A 24,239-nucleotide genomic window follows, 5' to 3' on the forward strand; every position below is an offset into this window, starting at 1 on the left:
CAAGTCATAGACAAATCTGAAGGATGATCAATGGAAACAGGATGCACCTAAGCCCAGTTTCCAGTCTCATAGCAATTTTTCTGAATACTTATTACGTGAATAAGGTATTTAAGTTTTGTATTTGTAGTAAATTTGCAGAAATTAATACAAAGCTGTTTTCGCTTTGTCATTATGGGGTATTGTGTGTAAAATGTGTTTTATCAATTTTAGAATAGGTCGGTAACGTAACAAAATGTGGAAAAAGGGAAGCGGTCTGAATACTTTCCGATTGCACTGTATATTGAATTTTCCTATAATGGCACTATTCATTTTGATTTTACGTGCTCATTAGTGCATATACCATGAGGTTATGCCATCTTATTAACATCCCTTACTGTCAACATTCCTACACACTGGCTAACTGACATGCCGTCCCGTCATGTCTTTTGAGGTTGTGAAGTAGTGTTAAGTCCAAACTGAGCACTGACATCACCCAAAACAGTCATCCTATTTCCCATGTCAAATAGCCTTTGAATCACCAAAACATAGACCATACTATTTTTTCCAGATTAAAATTGTCAGACTTGTCATACATCTATTAACCACTATATTGCTGTGTTTGATCTCATCATGGTTCCACAAAGTATTTGTTTTTCTGACCGTTTGTCATTTTTTTGTGCTCACTTATGTATGTTTTAGTGGTGTGTGTGTGTGGAGAAACTCTGAGGAGGGGGAGTGTCTCTCAGTCACACAGGGATAAATAGAGAGGCAGAGCTCATAGTCTGTCAGAAGGGTGACCTGACAGGGTCATACAAAGGATCAAACAGGAGCAGGACCTCAGCATTTTTACCCTTTCTTACAAATGGAGGAACACAAAGATGATCAACACTGTTTTCATAACTCTTCTTGCAGGAAGGCTTCGCTATCGACATCTATTTACATAACACTGTACATTTTGTTCTCATTAATTTCAGCGGTTACAGTATTTTTGAACGTACTGGTGATCATCTCGATCTATCACTTCAAGCAGCTCCACACTCCAACCAACCTGCTCATCCTTTCTCTGGCTGTGACAGATTTCCTGGTGGGACTGATTGCGATACCAGTAGTGACTGTGGCAGTAATGGAATCATGCTGGGTTTTTGGGAAATATTTCTGTGTGTTTTTTCTCTTCATCGGTTACTTAATTATTTCTTTATCTCTGGGCAATTTGGTTTTGATATCTATTGAACGTTATGTAGCTGTGTGTTATCCCTTGTTGTACCACACAAAAATAACAATACCAAGAATTATCTGTTGGATATTGATTACCTGGTGTTGGTGTAGCATATACAACACTGCTATTTCAAATAACTCTGTAACTGTACAGGTACCCAAAATGTGCTTTGAAGAATGTTTTATTTTAGAAGGATTTAACTGGAGTAAAACCATTGACTTTGTAATTATAATGGTTGTACCATGCTATATTATTATAACACTTTATTTCAAAATTTTTGTGGCTGCCAGATCACAGGCCAGAAAGATATTTTCAAAAGAGGCTGCCACCAAGTCTGGTGTTAAAATTGTACGGGCAAATAAGTCTGAGAGAAAAGCAGCAAAAACTCTATCTATTGTAGTTTTCACCTATCTCACTTGTTGGATTTCAAGTTTTTTTCTACAATTTTTTCTTCCACAATCATTAACTTACTTACTCTTGCTGCCGTTTCTTAATTCCTTAATTAATCCAATAATTTATGCTTTCTTTTATCCATGGTTCAAAGCGATAGCTAAACATATTTTAATTTTAAAGTTAAGGCGTTTATAGTTCCTACATTTTTATTCAAAAGTTTGACAAACATAGATTTGATAATGTTATTTTCAAACTATACTGTTGTTGTAATTGTTTCTTTCATAATACACTTACATTACTTATCTCAGTTAGCTGTTGTTATCATAGATACATTTGGTGTTGATTCAGAATGTGGTGTTGATACAGCATGATTTGGCTGTATTGGATTGTAATGACTTGTTAATTGCCGAAGACATAAGCTTGTTATAAAGAAATGTTAGTCATTTTGGGTTGTACATTCCAAAGACCAAAGTCTGTGTTTGTTCCATGTTATTTAATGATAAATAATATGTAAGTATTCTAAAAGTAAAGTACATTTTGAGGACGTCATGAATCAGTCCAGATGTTATTTAACACCACCCTCTAGTGGCTCAATGGCGACACAATGTCTTTAACAAGTGTAGTAAAGTTTAAATGTACAATACTGCTTGATATCATCTACTGTCCAGGTCTATATCAATGGTGTATTTTGTAAGAATTTGATGTTAAAATGTAACAATGTGAAAAAATGACAAATAATAATGCCCCAAAAGAGAGATTCGCACAATCACAGGACTTATTGCAAGGTAAGGTCGTTAGACTTACAACATAGATGTTTCTTGTGGTAAGGGTCTGGGTGCATGTACGTTGAGTAATTGATTGATTAAATCTTATGTTCCACAAAGATTAAAAAAATTCTAAACTAATCTAATCATTGTATTTGTGCACTCGTTACTGAAATGGTTGTTCCAGTTTAAATGGCGTAGGTAGTTTCCTCCCACTGTTATTAACCCTGGCAATCATTATAAATGCAGGTTGTGAGTGAATAAAACATTTAAACTGTTGGATAGCCTAAGGTTGGCTAGATTCCAATATGAATTACCCATCACTTTGTAAATCAGAATAATCTGATTTACAGTTAGTCTTGCAAAATTCTGGTAAATTTCCAAGGTCTTACAGAAATCCTTGTTGGAGGATTTTTTCAGGAAAGTTGGGGGAATTTTTCAACCCTACTTGCAGGCCTGATGTGGCCTGTAAACTATGAATTCCAGGCCATTGTATAAGGCCTTATGATATATGTAAGGGTTCAATTATAATGATAATATTCACCTAGGCACTCTGAAGGAATTCAACAACCATGTCTCTGTCACTAACTAATACATTATGGGTGGTAACTCTACATTTCAATCGAAAAGTCAAGGCACACTGGGAAATTATTTGGAGAAGTGGCTTAGTGTTGGTGTTGAATTTAATTTAAGTATACCTTACTCAAAGAAAATGCATTTGTATTACTCATATGAAGGTAGTACTGCTAACTTCAGCTATTTAAGATTATTAACTTATTATTATAATTTGTTTTCAATAATCAGTTTCCTCAAAATGTTTGAGTAGCCATAATTTATCCGGTTTTACTGTGCAGTCAAAAACTATGAGGTTGGAATAATACTGTGAAATTGTGTAAATTATGATAATGCCCTTTTAGTGTAAGAGTTGTTTGAAAATAATGAAAAAATGACAGCTTGTTTTGGTGGAATGGAGTTCTGGCCTGCCTGGTGACATCACCAGGCAATAAATTAGTTAATAGATCAATAAAATCGAGAGTTCCAAACCTCTCTGCCAATAACAGTTTGTTTTCGGTTTTCCCCTCCCCACTCAGACAACACACAGACAGTCTTAGCTAAATTTGTGCTTGAGAAATTGCTTTTTTGTTTATTTTATGTAAAACAATCACAGTAAGGCACTTATTTTGAGGTGTTATAAAACAGCTATGAATGTGCTTATACCACAGGATGAGTTGAAAAGATCACAAAACTTCACCAATCTAAGGATCTCCAAAAAACATGGGCAAATGGGAGCACAGATGTTTTTAGGATTTTTTTTATTTTGACAATGAGACAATTAACTGGTCTGAGTTGTACAAATTGGATCATGTCCAGATATAAAAATAACAACAAAAAAACACAAAAATGTTCAAACAAAATGGAAGAAAATATAATTTTACAACAAAACTAAGGTTGCTGGGGCACAACAGGATTAGTGACAGCTGTGAAAAAAGCAAGGTGTGCAGACTACGGTAACAGCGAGCTATATTATTATTATTATTATGTTTTTTTGATTGGTAGTTGGTCAGGTAACTAAGTAGTTGATGTTGCAATTGCAACATGTAGCTCTCCAGGAACAGGGTTGGAGAACCCTGCTTTTTACAGTCCAAACAATGTGTTTTGATGACCTTATACTTGACAATACTGCCACTAGCTAGCTAGCCATTGACACCTTTAGTGACGTAACATGGAGGATATGAACCCGGTTTGAGGGCAGACACTGGTTTTGAAGTTTGCAGGCAGGGCTATCTCATCACGTGATAATGACCGACTCATGTCCGCTGTATTTACCCCCCCTTTGACCTCCTCCCCAATGAAAGAGTGCCCAACGTGGGGTGCCATTGTAATAGGCGGGATATGAACCCGGGTCTCCCATGGGAGCAACTAACATCTTTAGACCCTAAGACCAAGAGGAAATACCCCCTTGGACTGAGGGCAGACACTGGTTTTGAAGTTCGCAGGCGAGGCTACCTCATCACGTGATCATGAACGGCTCATGTCTGCTACATAGGCATGACATGAGCTCACTGTACCCCCAGCTAGCTACAGGAGGAATTCACAATTATAAAACTTACTTTGCAGCACATCATTCACTGGCTGGTGTGTACATACCACTGCAAGCCTGTGCTCAGATGACACGACAGCTTCTGGATGACAAAGTTACAGAGGAGGAAAGGAAATACCTGAATTCTGCATTCATCATTCTAGGGGTTTTCAACCACACAAGTCTGAGCTAAGATCTGCCCAGATTAAAAAAATTGGCAAAATGCCCCACAAGAGAATGGGAAAGTCTGGACCATTGTTACAGCATTGTTAAAGGGGCATACCACGCCCCTCTGGGGAACTATGAGTATGTGATTATCCAACTCATTCCCTCATACAGACAGGAACGAAAAACCTGCAAGCCTGTCAAACATACAGTGAAGAAATGGACCAGTGAGGCCTTTGGGGAGTTAAACATCTTGAACTGGCAAAAATGAATAGGCTGTTTAAACAAAACAAAAAGTCTGACAAGTTTCCGTATAGTCCACATAATTAATTTGTAGCTCCTTCCGCTGCTGCTTGGTCCGTTTGTGGTGGGAGGTTCTGTAACGGTCGTCGTAGGAAGTGGACCAAGGCGCAGCGGGATGAGTGCTCATTCTAACTTTATTTAGAACACTTACTAAACAAAACAAGAAAAACAAACGGACGACAAACAGTAATGCAGGCTACACATAGCTTTGCAATAACAACCTCCCACAATTCCCATAACAAACACACCCCTATACATAGGACCTTCAATCAGAGGCAACGAGGAACAGCTGCCTCCAATTGAAGGCCCAATCCCAATAAACTAAACATAGAACTAAACACCCTAGATCTAACATAGAAATACACAACATAGAACCTAAACAAACACCCCTCTTCAAAACACATATACCAACGAACCCCGAACCACATAAAACAAACACCCCCTGCCACTTACTGACAAATAACCCCTTTACTGGTCAGGACGTGACAGTACCCCCCCTCCCCAAAGGTGCAGACCCCGGATGCACCTCACAAAAAAAAAATCTACAAAAATAAACCCCTCAAACTAAAGGGAGGGAAGGGAGGGTGGCTGCCGTCTCTGACGGTTCCCGTGCTACACCCCCCCCCAAACCTCCTACTGTGGAGGTGGCTCAGGCTCTGGCCTTAGTCCTCCACCTAACCAGTCCACCCCTGCTGAATACCTCGGCCTAAAGCGCGTCACTGTAGACCTTGGACTGTAGGGCGACTCTGGGAGCTCCGGACTGTAGGCCGTTTCACTCGGGTCCGGACTGTGGGCCGTCTCACTCGGGTCCGGACTGTGGGCCGTCTCACTCGGGTCCGGACTGTGGGCCGTCTCACTCGGGTCCGGACTGTGGGCCGTCTCACTCGGGTCCGGACTGTGGGCCGTCTCACTCGGGTCCGGACTGTGGGCCGTCTCACTCGGGTCCGGACTGTGGGCCGTCTCACTCGGGTCCGGACTGTGGGCCGTCTCACTCGGTTCCGGACTGTGGGCCGTGTCTCTCGGTTCCGGACTGTGGGCCGTCTCTCTCGGTTCCGGACTGTGAGCCGTCTCTCTTTCTTCCGGACTGTGGGCCGTCTCCAGACTAAGGACACGCACCACAGGGCTAGTACGAGGAGCAGGAACAGGACGAGTTGGACTGGGCTGCCGCACTGGAGGCCTGGTGCGTGGTGCTGGTACTGTCTTCACCAGCCGGCTAGCACGCACCTCAGGACAAGTATGGAGAGCTGACTCAGGTGACATCAATTTAAGGACACGCTCCGTAGGGCGAATGTCGTGCCTAAAACAGCAGCTCTCTCATATCTTTCTCCTCCAATTTTCCCATCAACTCCTTTACTGTCTCTGCTTCGCTCACCTCCCATTTCACACCGACTGGCTCTGGTTCCATCCTCGGCTCCGCCGATCTGTCCGTGTGCATCACCCCATAGTACGGAGCCTGACCAATAACAGGTTGCCTCCGATAAGCACGGGGAGTTGGCTTGGAGCTTAACCCTGGCCCAGCCAAACTACCCGTGTGCCCCCCCAATTTTTTTTATTGGGGCTGCCTCTCAGGCTTAAATGCCACCCGTGTGTATAGAGCCTCATACCGGCGCCGCTCCGCCTTGGCTGCCTCGATCTCCTCCGGTGGGCGACGATATTCCCCAGCCTGGTGCCATGGTCCAGCCCCATCCAGGATCTCCTCCCATGTCCAAGTTTCCGTATAGTCCACATAATTAATTTGTAGCTCCTTCCGCTGCTGCTTGGTCCGTTTGTGGTGGGAGGTTCTGTAACGGTCGTCGTAGGAAGTGGACCAAGGCGCAGCGGGTTGAGTGCACATTATAACTTTATTTAGAACACTTACTAAACAAAACAAGACACACGAACGGCCGACAAACAGTAATGCAGGCTACACATAGCTATGCAATAACAACCTCCCACAATTCCCATAACAAACACACCCCTATACATAGGACCTTCAATCAGAAGCAACGAGGAACAGCTGCCTCCAATTTAAGGCCCAATCCCAATAAACTAAACATAGAACTAAACACCCTAGATCTAACATAGAAATACACAACATAGAACCTAACCAAAAACCCCGGACTAATCTAAACAAACACCCCTCTACAAAACACATATACCAACAAACCCCAAACCACATAAAACAAACGCCACGTCCTGACCAAACTATAATAACAAATAACCCCTTTACTGGTCAGGACGTGACAGAAACTAGTGCCTGAAAATACAAGGATGTTGTTTTTTATTTTACAATTGCTCTACATAACTTCATAAGACAAATAACCCTGAACCCTCTGTTCGAAAAAATATTTTTAAAGGATTCAAAGGGGTGAACAGCCAGATGAAAAAACAATAACAGATGTGTATGATGTATTTGAGCCTGTGCTGTGACAAATCAGTAAGTATCACACAAATATGGACCAGTCCACTATATTCTACAATTCTCCACCTTTACGTGGATATAAAGGTTTACTAGCCTAATCTTCATGGCCCTCATTATACTGTCTTTTAGCTGGGCATAGCAAATACAGTTTAGGTGAAAATCCCTACAAGGATGTCAGCCACAAGGTTTTGGAGGACTGCCTGGACTCCAACGATTAGGACGTTTTCAAAGACAATACCAACATACATGACTACACAGACAGGGAAACATCTTATATCAGTGTCTGCGAGGAAAACTGCATTCCAACCAGCACTCAACCAGGTGAGAGGCCTTCACTCTGCCAAGTAAGGGGCACATACGAGCAGCAACATTGACCAATCCATGGTGGCAAAACACCTACTGAACAAACATAATGGAAGCCAAACGACAATATAAGGAGCTGCTAGAAAAACAATTCTCCACCAACAATTGCTCATCTGTGTGGAAGTGACTTCAGAAGATCACAAATTACAAACAAGACCCCCCCCCCCATGCATCTGACGACCCAATTCACTAATATATTTAAAACATAATTTTTTTTACAGTGGTGTAAAGTACTTAAGTAAAAATAGTTTAAAGTACTACTTAAGTAGTTTGTTGGGTTATCTGTATTTTACCGTGCCGTTTGGTTTTCGTTAATATAGGGAATTTGAAAATGTTTATACTTTTATTTCAGTATATTTGTGCAATTCCATTTACTTTTGATACTTAAGTATATTTAAAACCAAATATATAATTTTTATTTTACTCAAGTAGTATTTTACCGGGTGACTTTCAATTTTAGGTGAGTCATTTTTATCAAGGTATCTTTACTTTAACCCAAGTATGGCAATTGAGTACTTTTTTCAACACCATTTATTTTACCTTTATTTAACAAGACACGTCAGTTAAGAACAAATTCTTATTTATAATGACGGCCTACCAAGACCAAAAACGAACAAGTAAGATGCTGGGCCATTGTGTGCCGCCCTATGTGACTCCCAATCACAACCGATTGTGATACAGCCTGGAATCTAACCAAGGTCTGTAGTGACGCCTCTAGCACTGAGACTCAGTGCCTTAGACCGCTGCGCCACTCAAGAGCTCAAATATACACTGTCGTTCAAAAGTTTGGGGTCACTAATAAATGTCCTTGTTTTTAAAAGAAAATCACATTGTCCATTAAAATAACAAATTGATCAGAAATACAGTGTAGACATTGTTAATGTTGTAAATGACTATTGTAGCTGGAAATGACTGATTTTTTAATGGAATATCTACATAGGTGTACAGAGGCCCATTATCAGCAACCATCTCGCCTGTGTTCCAATGGCACGGTTGTCAAAAGGAGAAGCGGACCAAAGTGCAGTGTGTGTCGTTCCACATTTTATTTACACTGTGAAACTATGCAATACATAAATAAACTTAATGACAAAAACAACAAACCGTGACGCAGCGGTGAAACATACACAACTCAAAATTAATCTCTCACAAACTCAGGTGGGACAAACACCAACTTAAATATGACCTCCAATTAGAGACAACGATAACCAGCTGCCTCTAATTGGAGATCATCTCAAACAAAGCCCAACATAGAAATACAAAACTAGAACATAACATAGTGTCACAGGTGTCGTTGGGTAGAGAGGACTAAGGCGCAGCAGGTTGCATGTTCATCATTATATTTTATTAAATAAATGTGAACACAGAAAAACAAGACACAAAGAACGACAGCTTCACAGGCTAATACTCACAACAGTGCGAAATACAACTACCCACAAACTACAAACAAAACACATACCTATATATAGGACTCTCAATCAGAAGCAACTAAAAACACCTGCCTCCAATTGAGAGTCCAACACCCAATTACCTAAACATAGAAATACAAAGAACTAGAATGAACCTAGAAATACAAAACATAAAACATAAATAAAACACCCCTCTACAATACACATAACCCCCGAACCACATGAAACAAATACCCTCTGCCACGTCCTGACCAACATACAAATACAAATAACCCCTATACTGGTCAGGACGTGACACATAGAAAAACAATCCTAGAAATCCCCCCTGTCATACCCTGACCTACTCTACCAGGTGACAGGGGGTGTTTTTCTATGTTTTGTATTTCTATGTTCATGTTCTAGTTTTGTATTTCTATGTTGGTTTTGTTTGGGATGATCTCCAATTAGAGGCAGCTGGTCCTCGTTGTCTGTAATTGGAGTTCATACTTAAGTAGGCGTTTTTTCCACCTGGGTTTGTGGGAGATTATCTTTGAGTAGTGTATGTTTCACCTCGCCATCACGGTTTGATGTTTTTGTTAGTTCAGTTTATTGTTTTGGATTGCATAGTTTCACAGTGTTATAAAATGTGGAATGACACACACGCTGCACTTTGGTCCGCTTCTCCTTTCGACAACCATGACAGTGGTCATCTCTATCTCTCACTTCAAGCAACTCCACACTCCAACCAACCTGCTCATCCTTTCTCTGGCAGATCTCCTGGTGGGACTGATTGTGATACCAGTAGGGACCGTAGCAATAATGGAATCATGTTGATTTTGGGGAAATATTTCTGTGTTTTATGTGTTCATCAGTTATTTAATTTTATCCATATCTCTTGGCAATTTGGTATTGATATCTATTGACTGCTATGTTGCTGTGTCTGATCGCTTATTTTACCATTCTACAATAACAACAATTACCTGTATATTCATTTTATGGTTTTGTTGTATCATATACAATGATGCTTTTATAAAAATAAATGTAAATGTACAAGTACCTAGAAGGTGTTTTGAAGAATATTTTATTGTTGAAGTATTTGACTGGAGTAGCATCATTGACCTTGTAATTACAATGGTTGTCCCGTGCTCTATTATTATAACACTTTATTTGAAAATATTTTTGGTCGCCAGATCACAGGCCAGGAAGGTATTTTCAAAAGAGGCTGCCACCCAGTCTGGTGTTAAAACTGTACAGGCAAATAAGTCTGAGAGAAAAGTAGCAAAAACTCTATCTATTGTAGTTTTCACCTATCTCACTTGTTGGATTCCAATTTTTTTTATCCAGTATGTTTCTCACCAATCATCAGTTTACTTAAGCTTTCTGCCATTTCTTAATTCCTTATCCAATAATGTGTGCTTTATTTTATCCATGGTTCAAATTGACAGCTAAACATATTTTCACTCTAAAGTTAAGGTGTTGATAATTCTGTTTAATTCCTAAATTTGACAAATAGATTGAATATTATTTGAAACTATTATTGTTTTAATTGCTTATTTCATGTAACAATACAATTACATAACTTTTCTCCGTTTTTTGTCATCATAGACACGTTTGTTGATTCTGCTTGTTGTTGATACAGAATGATTTGGCAGGATTGGATAGGAATGAGTTTATTGTAGAAGGCATAAACTTGTTATAAAGACAGTAATTTTGGGTTGTACATTCAGAAGACCAAAGCCTGTGGTTGTTCCATGTTATTTAATGATACGTAGTATGTCACTACTGTAAAAGTTATGTACATTTTGAGGACTTCATTAATCATTCTAAATGTTGTATAACACCACCATCTAGTGGCTCATTGGCAACACAATGTCTTCAACAAGTGTAGTGAAGTTGAAATGCAAACTGCCCAAGTAAATATTAATTACATATCAATAGGCATCTTAATAGGCCGTTTGGACACCACTAACCACAACTTCAATTCACCTTGGCACTCTTGTAGAATCTGGAAATCTATACCTCATTTACTGGAGTGTTTCCATTCTTTTGTCAGTTACCTGTACAATCCTGCATGATATAAGATAACATCCAGGTCTAACTCAATGGGGTATTGTGTAAGAATTTGATGGTAAAATGTAACTACATGCAAATATGACAATGCCCCAAAGTAAAGTTTTACACAATGACAGAATTTTGTGCATGGTATGTTAAATGTCACAGTACAGTAGTTATAAATGTTCCTAGTGCCAAGGGTTTGGGAGCTACTGTTGACGCTGTTGAGGAGGGCTAACTTGATTAAATGGGTTATAGTGAACTATTCAAAATATATATACTGCTCATAAAAATAAAGGGAACACTTAAACACATCCTAGATCTGAATGAAAGAAATAGTCTTAAATACTTTTTTCTTTACATAGTTGAATGTGCTGACAACAAAATCACACAAACATAATCAATGGAAATCCAATTTATCAACCCATGGAGGTCTGGATTTGAAGTCAAACTCAAAATTAAAGTGGAAAACCACACTACAGGCTGATCCAACTTTGATGTAATGTCCTTAAAATAAGTCAAAATGAGGCTCAGTAGTGTGTGTGGCCTCCACGTGCCTGTATGACCTCCCTACAACGCCTGGGCATGCTCCTGATGAGGTGGCGGATGGTCTCCTGAGGGATCTCCTCCCAGACCTGGACTAAAGCATCCGCCAACTCCTGGACAGTCTGTGGTGCAACGTGGCGTTGGTGGATGGAGCGAAACATGATGTCCCAGATGTGCTCAATTGGATTCAGGTCTGGGGAACGGGCGGGCCAGTCCATAGCATCAATGCCTTCCTCTTGCAGGAACTGCTGACACACTCCAGCCACATGAGGTCTAGCATTGTCTTGCATTAGGAGGAACCCAGGGCCAACCGCACCAGCATATGGTCTCACAAGGGGTCTGAGGATCTCATCTCGGTACCTATTGGCAGTCAGGCTACCTCTGGCGAGCACATGGAGGGCTGTGCGGCCCCCCAAAGAAATGCCATCCCACACTATGACTGACCCACCGCCAAACCGGTCATGCTGGAGGATGTTGCAGGTAGCAGAACGTTCTCCACGGCGTCTCCAGACTCTGTCACATGTGCTCAGTGTGAACCTGCTTTCATCTGTGAAGAGCACAGGGCGCCAGTGGCGAATTTGCCAATCTTGGCAAATGTCCTGCACGGTGTTGGGCTGTAAGCACAACCCCCACCTGTGGACGTCGGGCCCTGATACCACCCTCATGGAGTCTGTTTCTGACCGTTTGAGCAGACACATGCACATTTGTGGCCTGCTGGAGGTCATTTTGCAGGGCTCTGGCAGTGCTTCTCCTGCTCCTCCTTGCACAAAGGCGGAGATAGCGGTCCTGCTGCTGGGTTGTTGCCCTCCTACGGCCTCCTCCACATCTCCTCATGTACCGGCCTGTCTCCTGGTAGCGCCTCCATGCTCTGGACACTACGATGACAGACACAGCAAACCTTCTTGCCACAGCTCGCATTGATGTGCCATCCGGATGAGCTGCACTACCTGAGCCACCTGTGTGGGTTGTAGACTCCGTCTCATGCTACCACTAGAGTGAAAGCACCGCCAGCATGCTTATCTCTCTCTTGTTTTACTTTGTAAAACAATGCTTTTAGCTCAATAGCCCGATTTGGAAGTAAATAACTTTGTAGCCTGCAGAAAGATTAGTATTCTCTTTTCAAGGGGATCCATTTGCTTTCTAATATTGCAAAAGGCCTTTAGGCATGACCTGTGGTTGGGCTACAGACAATCCACAGCTAGTCTAATTTAAAAAAAAAAAGCTCTTGATCTGTGGCTAAATTATATGCCACTTGCTGGTGTAGTATTGGGAATGATTGAAATTATTTCTGAACAGGAAGCAGAAATTATACAGTACAACTGTCAAATGTAGCCTATTTCAATTCATCAGCGAATTCTTTAAGGATTCTATAAGGAAATACGTGATGAAGTGCAACACTGGAGAGATGAGAGTTGCAGTTTCATGTCTATCAGAGCAAAGAGGGAGAGATGTCATATAAAGTGAATTTCATTCTAGTTACAGTGCATTCGGAAAAGTATTTGGACCCCTTGACTTTTCCAACATATTGCTTAGTCACAGCCTTGTCCTAAAATGTATTAAAACGTGTTTTCCCTCATCAATCTACACACAATACCCCATAATAGCAAAGGAAAAATAGGTTTTTAAAAACGCTTGCAAAAAAAAAATCACATTAGCATTCAGACTCTTGATTCAGTACTTTGTTGAAGCACCTTTGGCAGCGATTACAGCCTCGAGTCATCATGGGTATGAAGCTACAAGCTTGGCACACCTGTATTTGGTGGGATTTTCACATTCTTCTTGCAGATCCTCTCAAGCTCTGTCAGGTTGGATGGGGAGTGTCGCTGCACAGCTATTTTCAGGTCTCTCCAGAGATGTTCGATCGGGTTCAAGTCCGCGCTATGGCTAGGCCACTCAAGGCCATTCAGAGACAAGTCCCGAAGCCATTCCTTTGTTGTTTTGTCTGTGTACTTATGGTCGTTCTCCTTTTGGATGGTGAACCTCGACCCCATCTGAGGTCCTGAGTGCTCTGGAGCAGGTGTTCATCAAGTATCTCTCTGTACTTTGCTCCGTTTATCTTTCCCTCGATCCTGACTAGTCTCCCAGTCCCTGACAGTGAAAACATCCCCACTGCATGATGTTACCACCACCATGCTTCACCATAGGGATGGTGCCAGGTTTCCTCCAGACGTGACGCTTGGCATTCAGGCCAATGAGTTCAATCTTGGTTTCATCAGATCAGATACTTTTGTTTTTCATGGTCTGAGGGTCCTTTAGGTGCCTTTTGGCAATCTCCAAGTGGGCTGTCATGTGCCATTTACTGAGGAGCGCTTTCCGTCTGGCCACTCTACCATAAAGGCTTGATTGGTGGAGTGCTGCAGAGATGGTTGTCCTTCTGGAAGGTTCTCCCATCTCCACAGAGGAACTCTAGAGCTCTGTCAGAGTGACCATCGGGTTCTTGGTCACCTCCCTGACCAAGGCCCTTCTTCCTCATTTGCTCAGTTTTGCCAGGCAGCCAGCTCTAGTTAGAGCATTGGTGGTTCCAAACTTTTTCCATTTAAGAATGATGGAGGCCACTGTGTTTTTGGGGACCTTCAATGCTGCAGAAATGTTTTGGTACCTTTCCCCAGATCTGTGCCTCGACACAATGCTGGCTCGGCACACTAGGACAATTCCTTCGACCTCATGGCTTGGTTTTTGCTCTGACATGCACTGTCAACTGTTGGACTTTATATAGATAGGTGTGTGCCTTTCCAAATCATGTCCAATCACTTGAATTTACCACAAGTGGACTTCAATCAAGTTGTAGAAACATCTGAAGGATGATCAATGGAAACAGGGTGCACCTGAGCTAGATTTCAAGCAAACCTTATTTAAAAATAAATATTTAATACTTTGGAAACATTTCTAAAAACCTGCTTTTGCTTTGTCATTATTGAATATTGTGTGTAGATTGATGAGGAAAAACATTTATTTAATCCATTTTAGAATAAGGCTGTAACGTAACAAAATGTAAAAAAAATTCAAGGGGTCTGAATACTTTCTGAATGCACTGTATGTGAGAGTTAAAGACCTGCTACTCTCTCTCACCACAACAATGGCCACATGTTAGTCTATATAGGCTACAATGTTGCGCAAACCATGAACCTGATCCTGCCCAACTCAAATCAATTCCTTGAACTATGATTGCTTTTTCCATTGTAAACAGTGACAATTATCTTTCATGCCTGCGAGGTACCGGATCCTGGTAAATGGTTTTATGAACGAAACGGTCCAAAACTGAGAGGCGCGAACTCCTGTCCAGACCTGTATCAGCTGATGTACGAAGGGCTATATAAAAATAAATTTGATTGATTTGATTTGTAAGATATTTAAGTACCGTAAAAGTAAAGTTCATTTTGGGGACTTCATGAATCATTTCATATATTGTTTAATGTCACCCCTTTAGTGGCCCAATGGGGACACAACGCTTTTACAAATGTAGTAAAGTTACTCAATTATATCAGATAACCTCTAGGTCTAACTCAATGGTGTAGTGCAAGAAGTTGAGTGTAAAGTGTAAGAATAAGAAATTATGGGAAAAACGTTATAATAACTTTTAGTTATAAACCATTTATTAGGTATTTACAGACATTTCGTTAACCGTTTAGGACTCATTAGTCCCACATTTGTAAATGTTACTAAAGTTATATAACTATTATGTATTTATGATTCATAAAATGACCTGGAATATATAAATGGAAGAATAAGCACACAACACAGAGGTAATACTGTAAAATTGAGGTTGGAATAGTACTGTGAAATTGTGAAAATTATGAAAATGCAACATTTTAGTGTAAGAACTGTTTGAAAAGACCACCTGAAATTTCAGCCTGTTTTGGTGGGATAGACGGTAAATTAGTTAATAGACCAATAAGGAAGCCAATAACAGCTCGTTTTCAGGTTTCCACTCCCCACTTAGATCACTCCCAGATGGTCCTAGATAAATTCTTGCTTGAGAAATTTCTCTTTGCTAAGAAGCTATTTTTGTTTATTTTTGACCATTTTAATTGAAAACAATCACTGTAAGGTGTTATTTTTATTTATTTATCCTTTATTTAACTAGGCAAGTCAGTTAATAAAAAAGTCTTATTTACAATGACAGCCTAGGAACAGTGGGTTAACTACCTTGTTCAGGGGCAGAACGACAGATTTTTACCTTGTCAGCTCGGGGATTCAATCTAAAAACCTTTCGGTTACTGGCCCAATGCTCTAACCACTAGGATAGAGCGTTGGACCGATAACCACTAGGCTATTAAGGTACTTAATTGTTTTCCAGAAATGATTTGATATTGCAATAAAACTGCTGCAATTTACCTTTAAGTAAAGTGACATGAATTTGAGGTGTTATAAAAAAGTGTATAGCACAGGATGAGTTGAGAGTATCACAAAACTTTACAATTCATAGGATCTCAAAGAAACATGGGCAAACGAGAGTTGTACAAAGTGTACCACATCCAGATAAAAAGACACATTATAATAACAACAACTTGCCAAAAAACAACAATTTAAATGAAATGGAAGCAAATAGAAGTTTACAGTTAACTCAAGGTTGCTACGGCATAACAGGATTTGTGACAGCTGTGAAAAAAGGAAGATTTGCAAGCTACAGTAGAAATTACAGCTATATATATTAATACATATTTTTTAATGGGTAGTTGTTCAGGTACTTTAACTAAGTAGTTGTTGCAAATTGCAACATGTAGCTCTCCAGGAACAGGGTTGGAGAGCCCTGCTCTACACAGTCCAAACAATGTGTTTTTGACAGTATACTTAACAGTATTTCCAATTGCTACCTAGCCATTCAAACCTGTAGTGGCACGACATAAGCCCCAGATTTTTTTTCATTTTTTTCACCTTTATTTAACCAGGTAAGCTAGTTTAGAACAAGTTCTCATTTACAACTGTGACCTGGCCAAGATAAAGCAAAGCAGTGCGACACAAACAACAACGCAGAGTTACACATGGAATAAACAAGCATACAGTCAATAACACAATAGAAAAAAAAGAAAGTCTATATACTGTACAGTGTGTGCAAATGGCGTGAGGAGGTAAGGCAATAAATAGGCCATTGTAGCGAAGTAATTACAATTTAGCAAATGAACACTGGAGTGATAGTTGAGCAGAAGGTGATGTGCAAGTACAAATACTGGTGTGTAAAAGAGCAGAAAAGTAAATAAAAACAATGGCGGCGTGAGTGAAGGAGGCTTTGTTGCGAAATAGGAAGCCGGTTCTAGATTTAATTTTGGATTGGAGATGTTTAATATGAGTCTGGAAGGAGAGAATACAGTCTAGCCAGACACCTAGGTATTTGTAGTTGTCCACATACTCTAATTCAGAATCGTCCAGAGCAGTGATGCTAGCCGTGCGGGCGGGTATGGGCAGTGAAAGGTTGAAAAGCATACATTTGGTTTTACTAGCGTTTAAGAGCAGTTGGAGGCCACAGAAGGAGTGTTGTATGGCATTGAAGCTCGTTTGAAGGTTAGTTAACACAGTGTCAAAAGAAAGGCCAGATGTATACAGAATGGTGTCGTCTGCGTAGAGGTGGATCAGGGAATCACCCGCAGCAAGAGCGACATTGTTGACATATACAGAGAAAAGAGTCGGCCCGAGAATTGATCCCTGTGGTACACCCATAGAGACTGCCAGAGGTCCGAACAACAGGCCCTCTGATTTGACACACTGAACTCTGTCTGAGAAGTAGTTGGTGAACCAGGCGAGGCAGTCATTTGAGAAACCAAGGCTGTTGAGTCTGCCGATAAGAATACGATGATTGACAGAGTCGAAAGCCTTGGCCAGGTCGATGAAGACGGCTGCACAGTACTGTCTTTTATCGATGGCGGTTATTATATCGTTTAGTACCTTGAGCTTTGCTGAGGTGCACCCGTGACCAGCACGAGAACTGGACTGCACAGCGGAGAAGGTACGGTGGGTATTCGAAATGGTCAGTGATCTGTTTATTAACTTGGCATTGGAAGACTTTAGAAAGGCAGGGCAGGATGGATATAGGTCTGTAACAGTTTGGGTCTAGAGTGTCACCCCCTTTGAAGAGGGGGATGACCGCGGCAGCTTTCCAATCTTTAGGGATCTCAGATGATACGAAAGAGACGTTGAACAGACTGGTAATAGGGGTTGCAACAATGGCGGTGGAAATTTTAGAAACAGATTGTCTAGCCCAGCTGATTTGTACGGGTCCAGGTTTTGCAGCTCTTTCAGAACATCTGCTATCTGGATTTGGTTGAAGAAGAAGCTGGGGTGTGGAGCTGTTGACCGGTGTTCGGGTAGCCAGGAGGAAAGCATGGCCAGCCGTAGATAAATGCTTATTGAAATTCTCAATTATCGTGGATTTATCGGTGGTGGCAGTGTTACCTAGCCTCAGTGCAGTGGACAGCTTGGAGGAGGTGCTATTATTCTCCATGGACTTTACAGTGTCCCAAAACTTTCTGTAGTTAGAGCTACAGGTTGCAAATGTCTGTTTGAAAAAGCTTTCCTGACTGACTGCGTGTATTGGTTCCTGACTTTGCTGAAAAGTTGCATATCGCGGGGACTATTCGATGCTATTGCAGTCCACCACAGGATGCTTTTCTCTCTCTCTCCCAAGGGTGGATCAGACATGTGGAGGTCTACAATTTTTTTTCTGAGGTCTTGGCTGATTTCTTTTGATTTTCCCATGATGTCAAGCAAAGAGCCACTGAGTTTGAAGGTAGGCCTTGAAATACATCCACAGGTACACCTCCAATTGACTCAAATTATGTCAATTAGCCTATAAGAAGCTTCTAAAGCCATGACATAATTTTGGGGAATTTTCCAAGCTGTTTAACCTCTATGGGCTAGGTGGGACGCCTGCGTCCCCCCCGTGGTGCACTCCATCAACAGCAGGTGCATTTCAAGAGCGGCAAATTTGAATCCAAATAAATGTCAAAATTCAAATTTTTAAAACATACAACTATTTTACACCCTTTGAAAGATAAACATATCCTTAATCTAACCACGTTTTACGATTTCAAAAAGGTTTTACGGCGAAAGCATAAATTTAGAGTATGTTATGACAGTACATTTACAAGAGTTGTGTGTAATGTTTTGTCAATTCAAAGACAGGGTCACCAAAACCATAAAACCAGCTAAAATGATGCACTAACCTTTTACAATCTCCATCAGATGACACTCCTAGGACATTATGTTAGACAATGCATGCATTTTTAGTTCTATCAAGTTCATATTTATATCCAAAAACAGCGTTTTACTATGGCATTGATGTTGAGGAAATCGTTTCCCTCCAATAACCGGCAGTCAAGTCAACACCACAAATTAAATAATTAAAATTAGAAAACATTGGTAAAATATTATATTGTCATTTAAAGAATTATAGATTTACATCTCTTGAACGCAATCAACTTGCCAGATTTAAAAATAACCTTACTGGGAAATCACACTTTGCAATAATCTGAGCACTGCGCCCTGAAAAATACGCGTTGCGATACAGACTAGCCGTCATGTTGGGGAGATCTAAAATCGAAAATACTATGTAAATAATCCATTACCTTTGATTCTCTTCATCAGATGTCACTTCCAGGTATCACAGGTCCATAACGAATGTAGTTTTGTTCAAAAAAGCTCATCATTTATGTCCAAAAATCTCCGTCTTGTTAGCACATGATCTAAGCCCGCCGGACTTCACTTCATGAACGAGGGGAAAAAATATATTTACGTTCGTTCAAACATGTCAAACGTTGTATAGCATAAATCATTAGGGCCTTTTTTAACCAGAACATGAATAATATTCAAGGTGGACGAATGCATACTCTTTTATAACGTATTGGAACGAGGGTACCCAACATGAACTCGCGCGCCAGGTGTCTAATGGGCCATCATCGTTCCATGGCTCTTGTTCGGTCAGATCTCCCTCCAGAAGACTCAAAACACTTTGTAAAGGCTGGTGACATCTAGTGGAAGCAATAGGAAGTGCCAAAATATTCCTCAGCCCCTGTGTTTTTCAATGGCATAGGTTTAAAGGTAATACAACACATCAGGTATCCACTTCCTGTCAGAAAATGTCTCAGGGTTTTGCCTGCCAAATGAGTTCTGTTATACTCACAGACACCATTCAAACAGTTTTAGAAACTTTAGAGTGTTTTCTATCCATATATAATAAGTATATGCATATTCTAGTTACTGGGTAGGATTAGTAACCAGATTAAATCGGGTACATTTTTTTTATCCAGCCGTGCAAATACTGCCCCCTAGCCCTAACAGGTTAAAGGCACAGTCAACTTAGTGTATGTAAACTTCTGACCCACTGGAATTGTGATACAGTAAATTATAAGTGAAATAATCTGTCTGTAAACAATTGTTGGAAAAATGACTTGTGTCATGCCCAAAGTAGATGTCCTAACCGCCTTGGCAAAACTTGTTTGTTACCAAGAAATGTGTGGAGTGGTTGAAAGAGAGTTTTAATGATTCCAGCCTAAGTGTATGTAAACTTCCGACTTCAACTGTATATCGATAACAGTCACTTATTAATCAATTACCTCTTATCAGTCTCATTCTGAACATCGCATACTTTTTGAAGCTGCACAAACCCGAGTCTTACTGATCGTTCCATACCACACAAATTGATTTTGATTATTCATTTACGAACAAACTAAATGATAACACAGGATACACACACACGGTATAGGTTATTGGTTAGAAACTTAATACGATGACAACAGATCCCTAGCGGGCTAACACAATATGACACTTGTTACACAAGATGGAGAGTTCAAGAGAGAGAGAGAAAGAGAAGTAACACTTGGATACTTTTGGGAACTACTTTCACAGTAACCCTAATACCTTGCCCAAAACTGCCGCTCTTTTGGGTAAGAAGTAATACATCTATTTACGTGTTGAAGGTCTTCTTCTAGTATCTCTGTTAGACCCAGGCCTTTGTGAAAAGGGTGAGATTCAGCTACTGTCTAATTTACAACCAAGTATTAAGGTGTCAACCCCCCCCCCCTCTTCTGTGGGTAAGAGGGTCTGGCTGTTGTCAGCTATTTACCAAGCTGATATGGGCCTTTGATCCTCAGCAAGGAGAGTCATGACACTAGTCTTTCAAAGCACTTCCTGTTGACAGAAATGAGTGCTACGGGGCGATAGTCATTTAGTTCAGTTACCTTTGCTTTTTTGGGTAGAGGAACAATGGTGGCCATCTTGAAGCATGTTGGTACAGCAGACTGGAATAGGGAGAGATTAAATATGTCTGTAAACACACCAGCCAACTGGTCTGCACATGCTCTGATGACGCAGCTAGGGATGTCGTCTGGGCCGGCAGCCTTGCGGGGGTTAACATGCTTAAATGTCTTATTCACATCGGCCACGGAGAAGGAGATCCCACAGTCCTTGGTAGCGGGCCCCATCGGTGGTATTGTGTTATCCTCAAAGTGGGCGAAGACGGTGTTTAGCTTGTCTGGAAGCAAGACGTCAGCGACGTGGCTAGTTTTCCTTTTGTAGACTGTGATTGTATGTAGACCCTGCCACATACGTCTCGTGATAGAACCATTGAATTGCGACTCCACTTTGTCTCTGTACTGATGTTTTGCCTGTTTGATTGCCTTGCGGAGGGAATATCTACACTGTTTGTATTCTGCCATACTCCCAGTCACCTTGCCATGGTTAAATGCGGTGGTTCACACTTTCAGTTTTGTGCGAATTCTGCCATCTATCCACGGTTTTTGGTTAGGGTAGGTTTTAATAGTCACAGTGGGTACAACCACTCCTATATCTTCACCATTCTAAATAAGGCTACACAGCACATAATCCACTAGAGTTTGGGCTGTTCTTGCATACAATTTAATTATTGTTGTAATGTGTATGTTACTGATATTGTTTTTATATGTTGTTAACATTTTGCCAAGCAGACAGTTATTTCTCCAGCACAGTCTAGCTGCTTCTGTTGAGGTAATAGAAACAGGCGCATTTTGTTTTGTAGGGGGGACGACTGTAGCTCTTCTTTTGCAATAAGATGCCTATGTTTTGTAATCAGAAATGTATGATTTGTAATCTGTGACTTTTATTATGGCGACGCCATAGAGATCTTGTTGGGCCATTTTTTCGGAGACTACTGTTCCCATAATCACCTACACGTGAGGAGGGATTCACGTGAGAGATGACTGAGTGACAGAGAAGTAAAGGGATGGAGATGGAACGTGTTGTGCCACTAAAGTTTGTGCCGCTGCTACTTGGACGGATTAAACTATTGAACATTTACTTGTTGCCCAACTATTTATCATAGAAACAATGGTCCCTTCGGAGAAGGTGATAGATAAATAAGTTGCTATTGTATAGTGCCATAACACCTCTTAGGAAGGTCTTATCAGAGGCCTGATTTGAATTTTAAATTCAATGCAACATTTCTGAAACAAGCAGTTAGCATATAAGATGTGTCTATTTTGATAGTGGATTGTAATTTAGCTGTGTTGAGCCTGGTTCATCATTTAGTTGTGTTGATTCTGTATGGTAATATGTCTGTGTTGACCCTGGATAATAATTTAGCAGTGATGATCCTGGATCATAGTTTAGCTGTGTTGATAAACAATGATCCATGAAATGAAAATAACTTATTATTAAATAAAGTAACTATAGAGAGGCGTGTATGATTGAGACTTGAGTGAGGTAAGGGTAGGGTTGCAAAAATGTGTTAACTTTCACAAAATTCCCTGGTTTTCCAGAAAACCTGGTAGGAAAATTCCCGAAATCAGGAGGGAATAAGCAGGATCTTCCACAATTATCCAAACAGGATTGCTGGAAAACCTGGAATTCCCGGGAAAGTTACCTGATTTTGTAAACCTCTTTAAGGGGGAGGTTAAGCAGAGTTGAGTCAGACTCACACTCTCGTGATGGTGATGAGGTATCCCTGCATGTGGTTTCAAAATCAGTGGCACCTTCGGTCCAAGAGGAAATTTCCTCTAGGCCTAATGGCTAAGATGTTCATTTTCCATGCAGGAGACCAAGGTTCAGATCCCAGCTGTGACAGAGGCATGATTCAGAGGTGGGATTCTTGACCTATGCCAACTTTTGTTCGGGGTAAGGGTTGTACTGAGCCAGACTGAGAGTGTCCTAATGAAGGTTGTACTCTTGTGCATGCACACAAATTACACTAGAAAGGTGCACTGGGGTTCATTGTCAGGTTAACTCTGAATGTTTATGCCTTGGAGTATAGCATTTGTGTTTGTCTCCAACACCTTTAATTGGAATAATTCCTGTGAGTTTTGGACCTCATTATGCCAGAGCCTTCCATACAGATTATACCATTATCCTCTGGTGTGAGAAACTTAAAGTCAAGCGAACATCATTAAGGAGTTGTTCATTTACCCAGTAGAGATGCTATGGTCATAGTGTCATCAGTCACAGAGAAAAGGTTGTTGGTGTAGTATGCTCTTTGGGATTCATGAGGTCTACAGAGGTGAAAGTGTGTGTGTGTGTGTGTGTGTGTGTGTGTGTGTGTGTGTGTGTGTGTGTGGTGTGTGTGTGTGTGTGTGTGTGTGTGTGTGTGTGTGTGTGTGTGTGTGTGTGTGTGTGTGTGTGTGTGTGTGTGTGTGTGTGTGCGTGCATGCTTGACACGTTTAATTGGTTGAATGCAATGTGTTATTATTACATAGTCTTGCAGGACCCTCTGGAATCTGAGAGAACAGCAACAAACCAGAAAATTATGATTGGGTTAGAATATTGCAGGATGATGTCTGTCAAATAGTATTTGTTCCTATGATGTAACTGTCTCCCTCAACTTGAGTAATTATTTCATCATTTAGTTCAAATGGACAATTTTACAAGTCTATGGAATGTTCTTATGGAATGCCATAAGAGCACACACCATAACGTTATACCATCTTATCAACTTCCTGACTTTCAATTTCCCTTTGCACATATTCCATGACATATTGACATGTTCATGAAGACTCCTGTAGTCTTGCAGGGCCATCTTTCCAAATCTTTTTTGGTTAATTCTATTATTGAAAGTCTGGAGAACTTCAGTGTGGTATTTTATGGGAGGGCTGGCTGTTATCATTCACTGTTAATTTTGTATCCTATGACCGCTAGCTTGTTGCCCCCTCTGGTTTCTGGAACTCAGGTGTCTGAGCTGATTATCAAGGTGGATAGAGGGCCGTCTTGGCCCAAAGCATGTTTTAGCATCGGTAGCACCATTCAGGATGTTAACCATTTTTAAGTAGTCAACTGGGTGGGACTTGATAAGGGTTAAAGAAGATTCATAGAAGTCCATTCAGGTCAGCTGGAGGAGTCAGCCAATTAATTATACTCTTGAGCAAACATTTCATAACTGCAGGTGGAACTAAATCCCCTACCTTGGCTTTAAGGCATGGACAGATCTGTAGGATAAAAAATATGCTGAACGCATAACAAAATAACGTTTTAAAATAAGGAAATAATTACTATTACATTATTCGTTGATTATTACATTATAAAGTGGTTAAAAAAGGTATCAATGGTGTAATAGCTTAAACCAATAATGTACTAACAACCTATACTCACTCTTACTTTAATGGCATGAATTGAGGAACATTGCATTTGCATCCATTGC

The 24,239-nt window shown here is 40.6% G+C and overlaps 1 protein-coding gene across 1 annotated transcript in view; it reads left to right on the forward strand.

Annotated features, from left to right (window-relative positions):
* Window positions 1-418: 418 nt before the first annotated feature.
* The window catches only part of LOC106568111 (trace amine-associated receptor 13c-like), a 29,362-nt gene continuing 5,541 nt past the window's right edge, over window positions 419-24,239 (forward strand). Inside the window, exons 1-2 of the mRNA XM_082959749.1 lie at window positions 419-433; window positions 848-1,549. Of these exons, the coding sequence (XP_082815875.1) occupies window positions 419-433; window positions 848-1,549 (717 nt within the window). The remainder of the gene's footprint in view (window positions 434-847; window positions 1,550-24,239) is intronic.

Source organism: Salmo salar, chromosome 13, assembly GCF_965601325.2.
Source record: "Salmo salar chromosome 13, fSalSal1, whole genome shotgun sequence".
Classification (NCBI taxonomy): domain Eukaryota; kingdom Metazoa; phylum Chordata; class Actinopteri; order Salmoniformes; family Salmonidae; genus Salmo; species Salmo salar.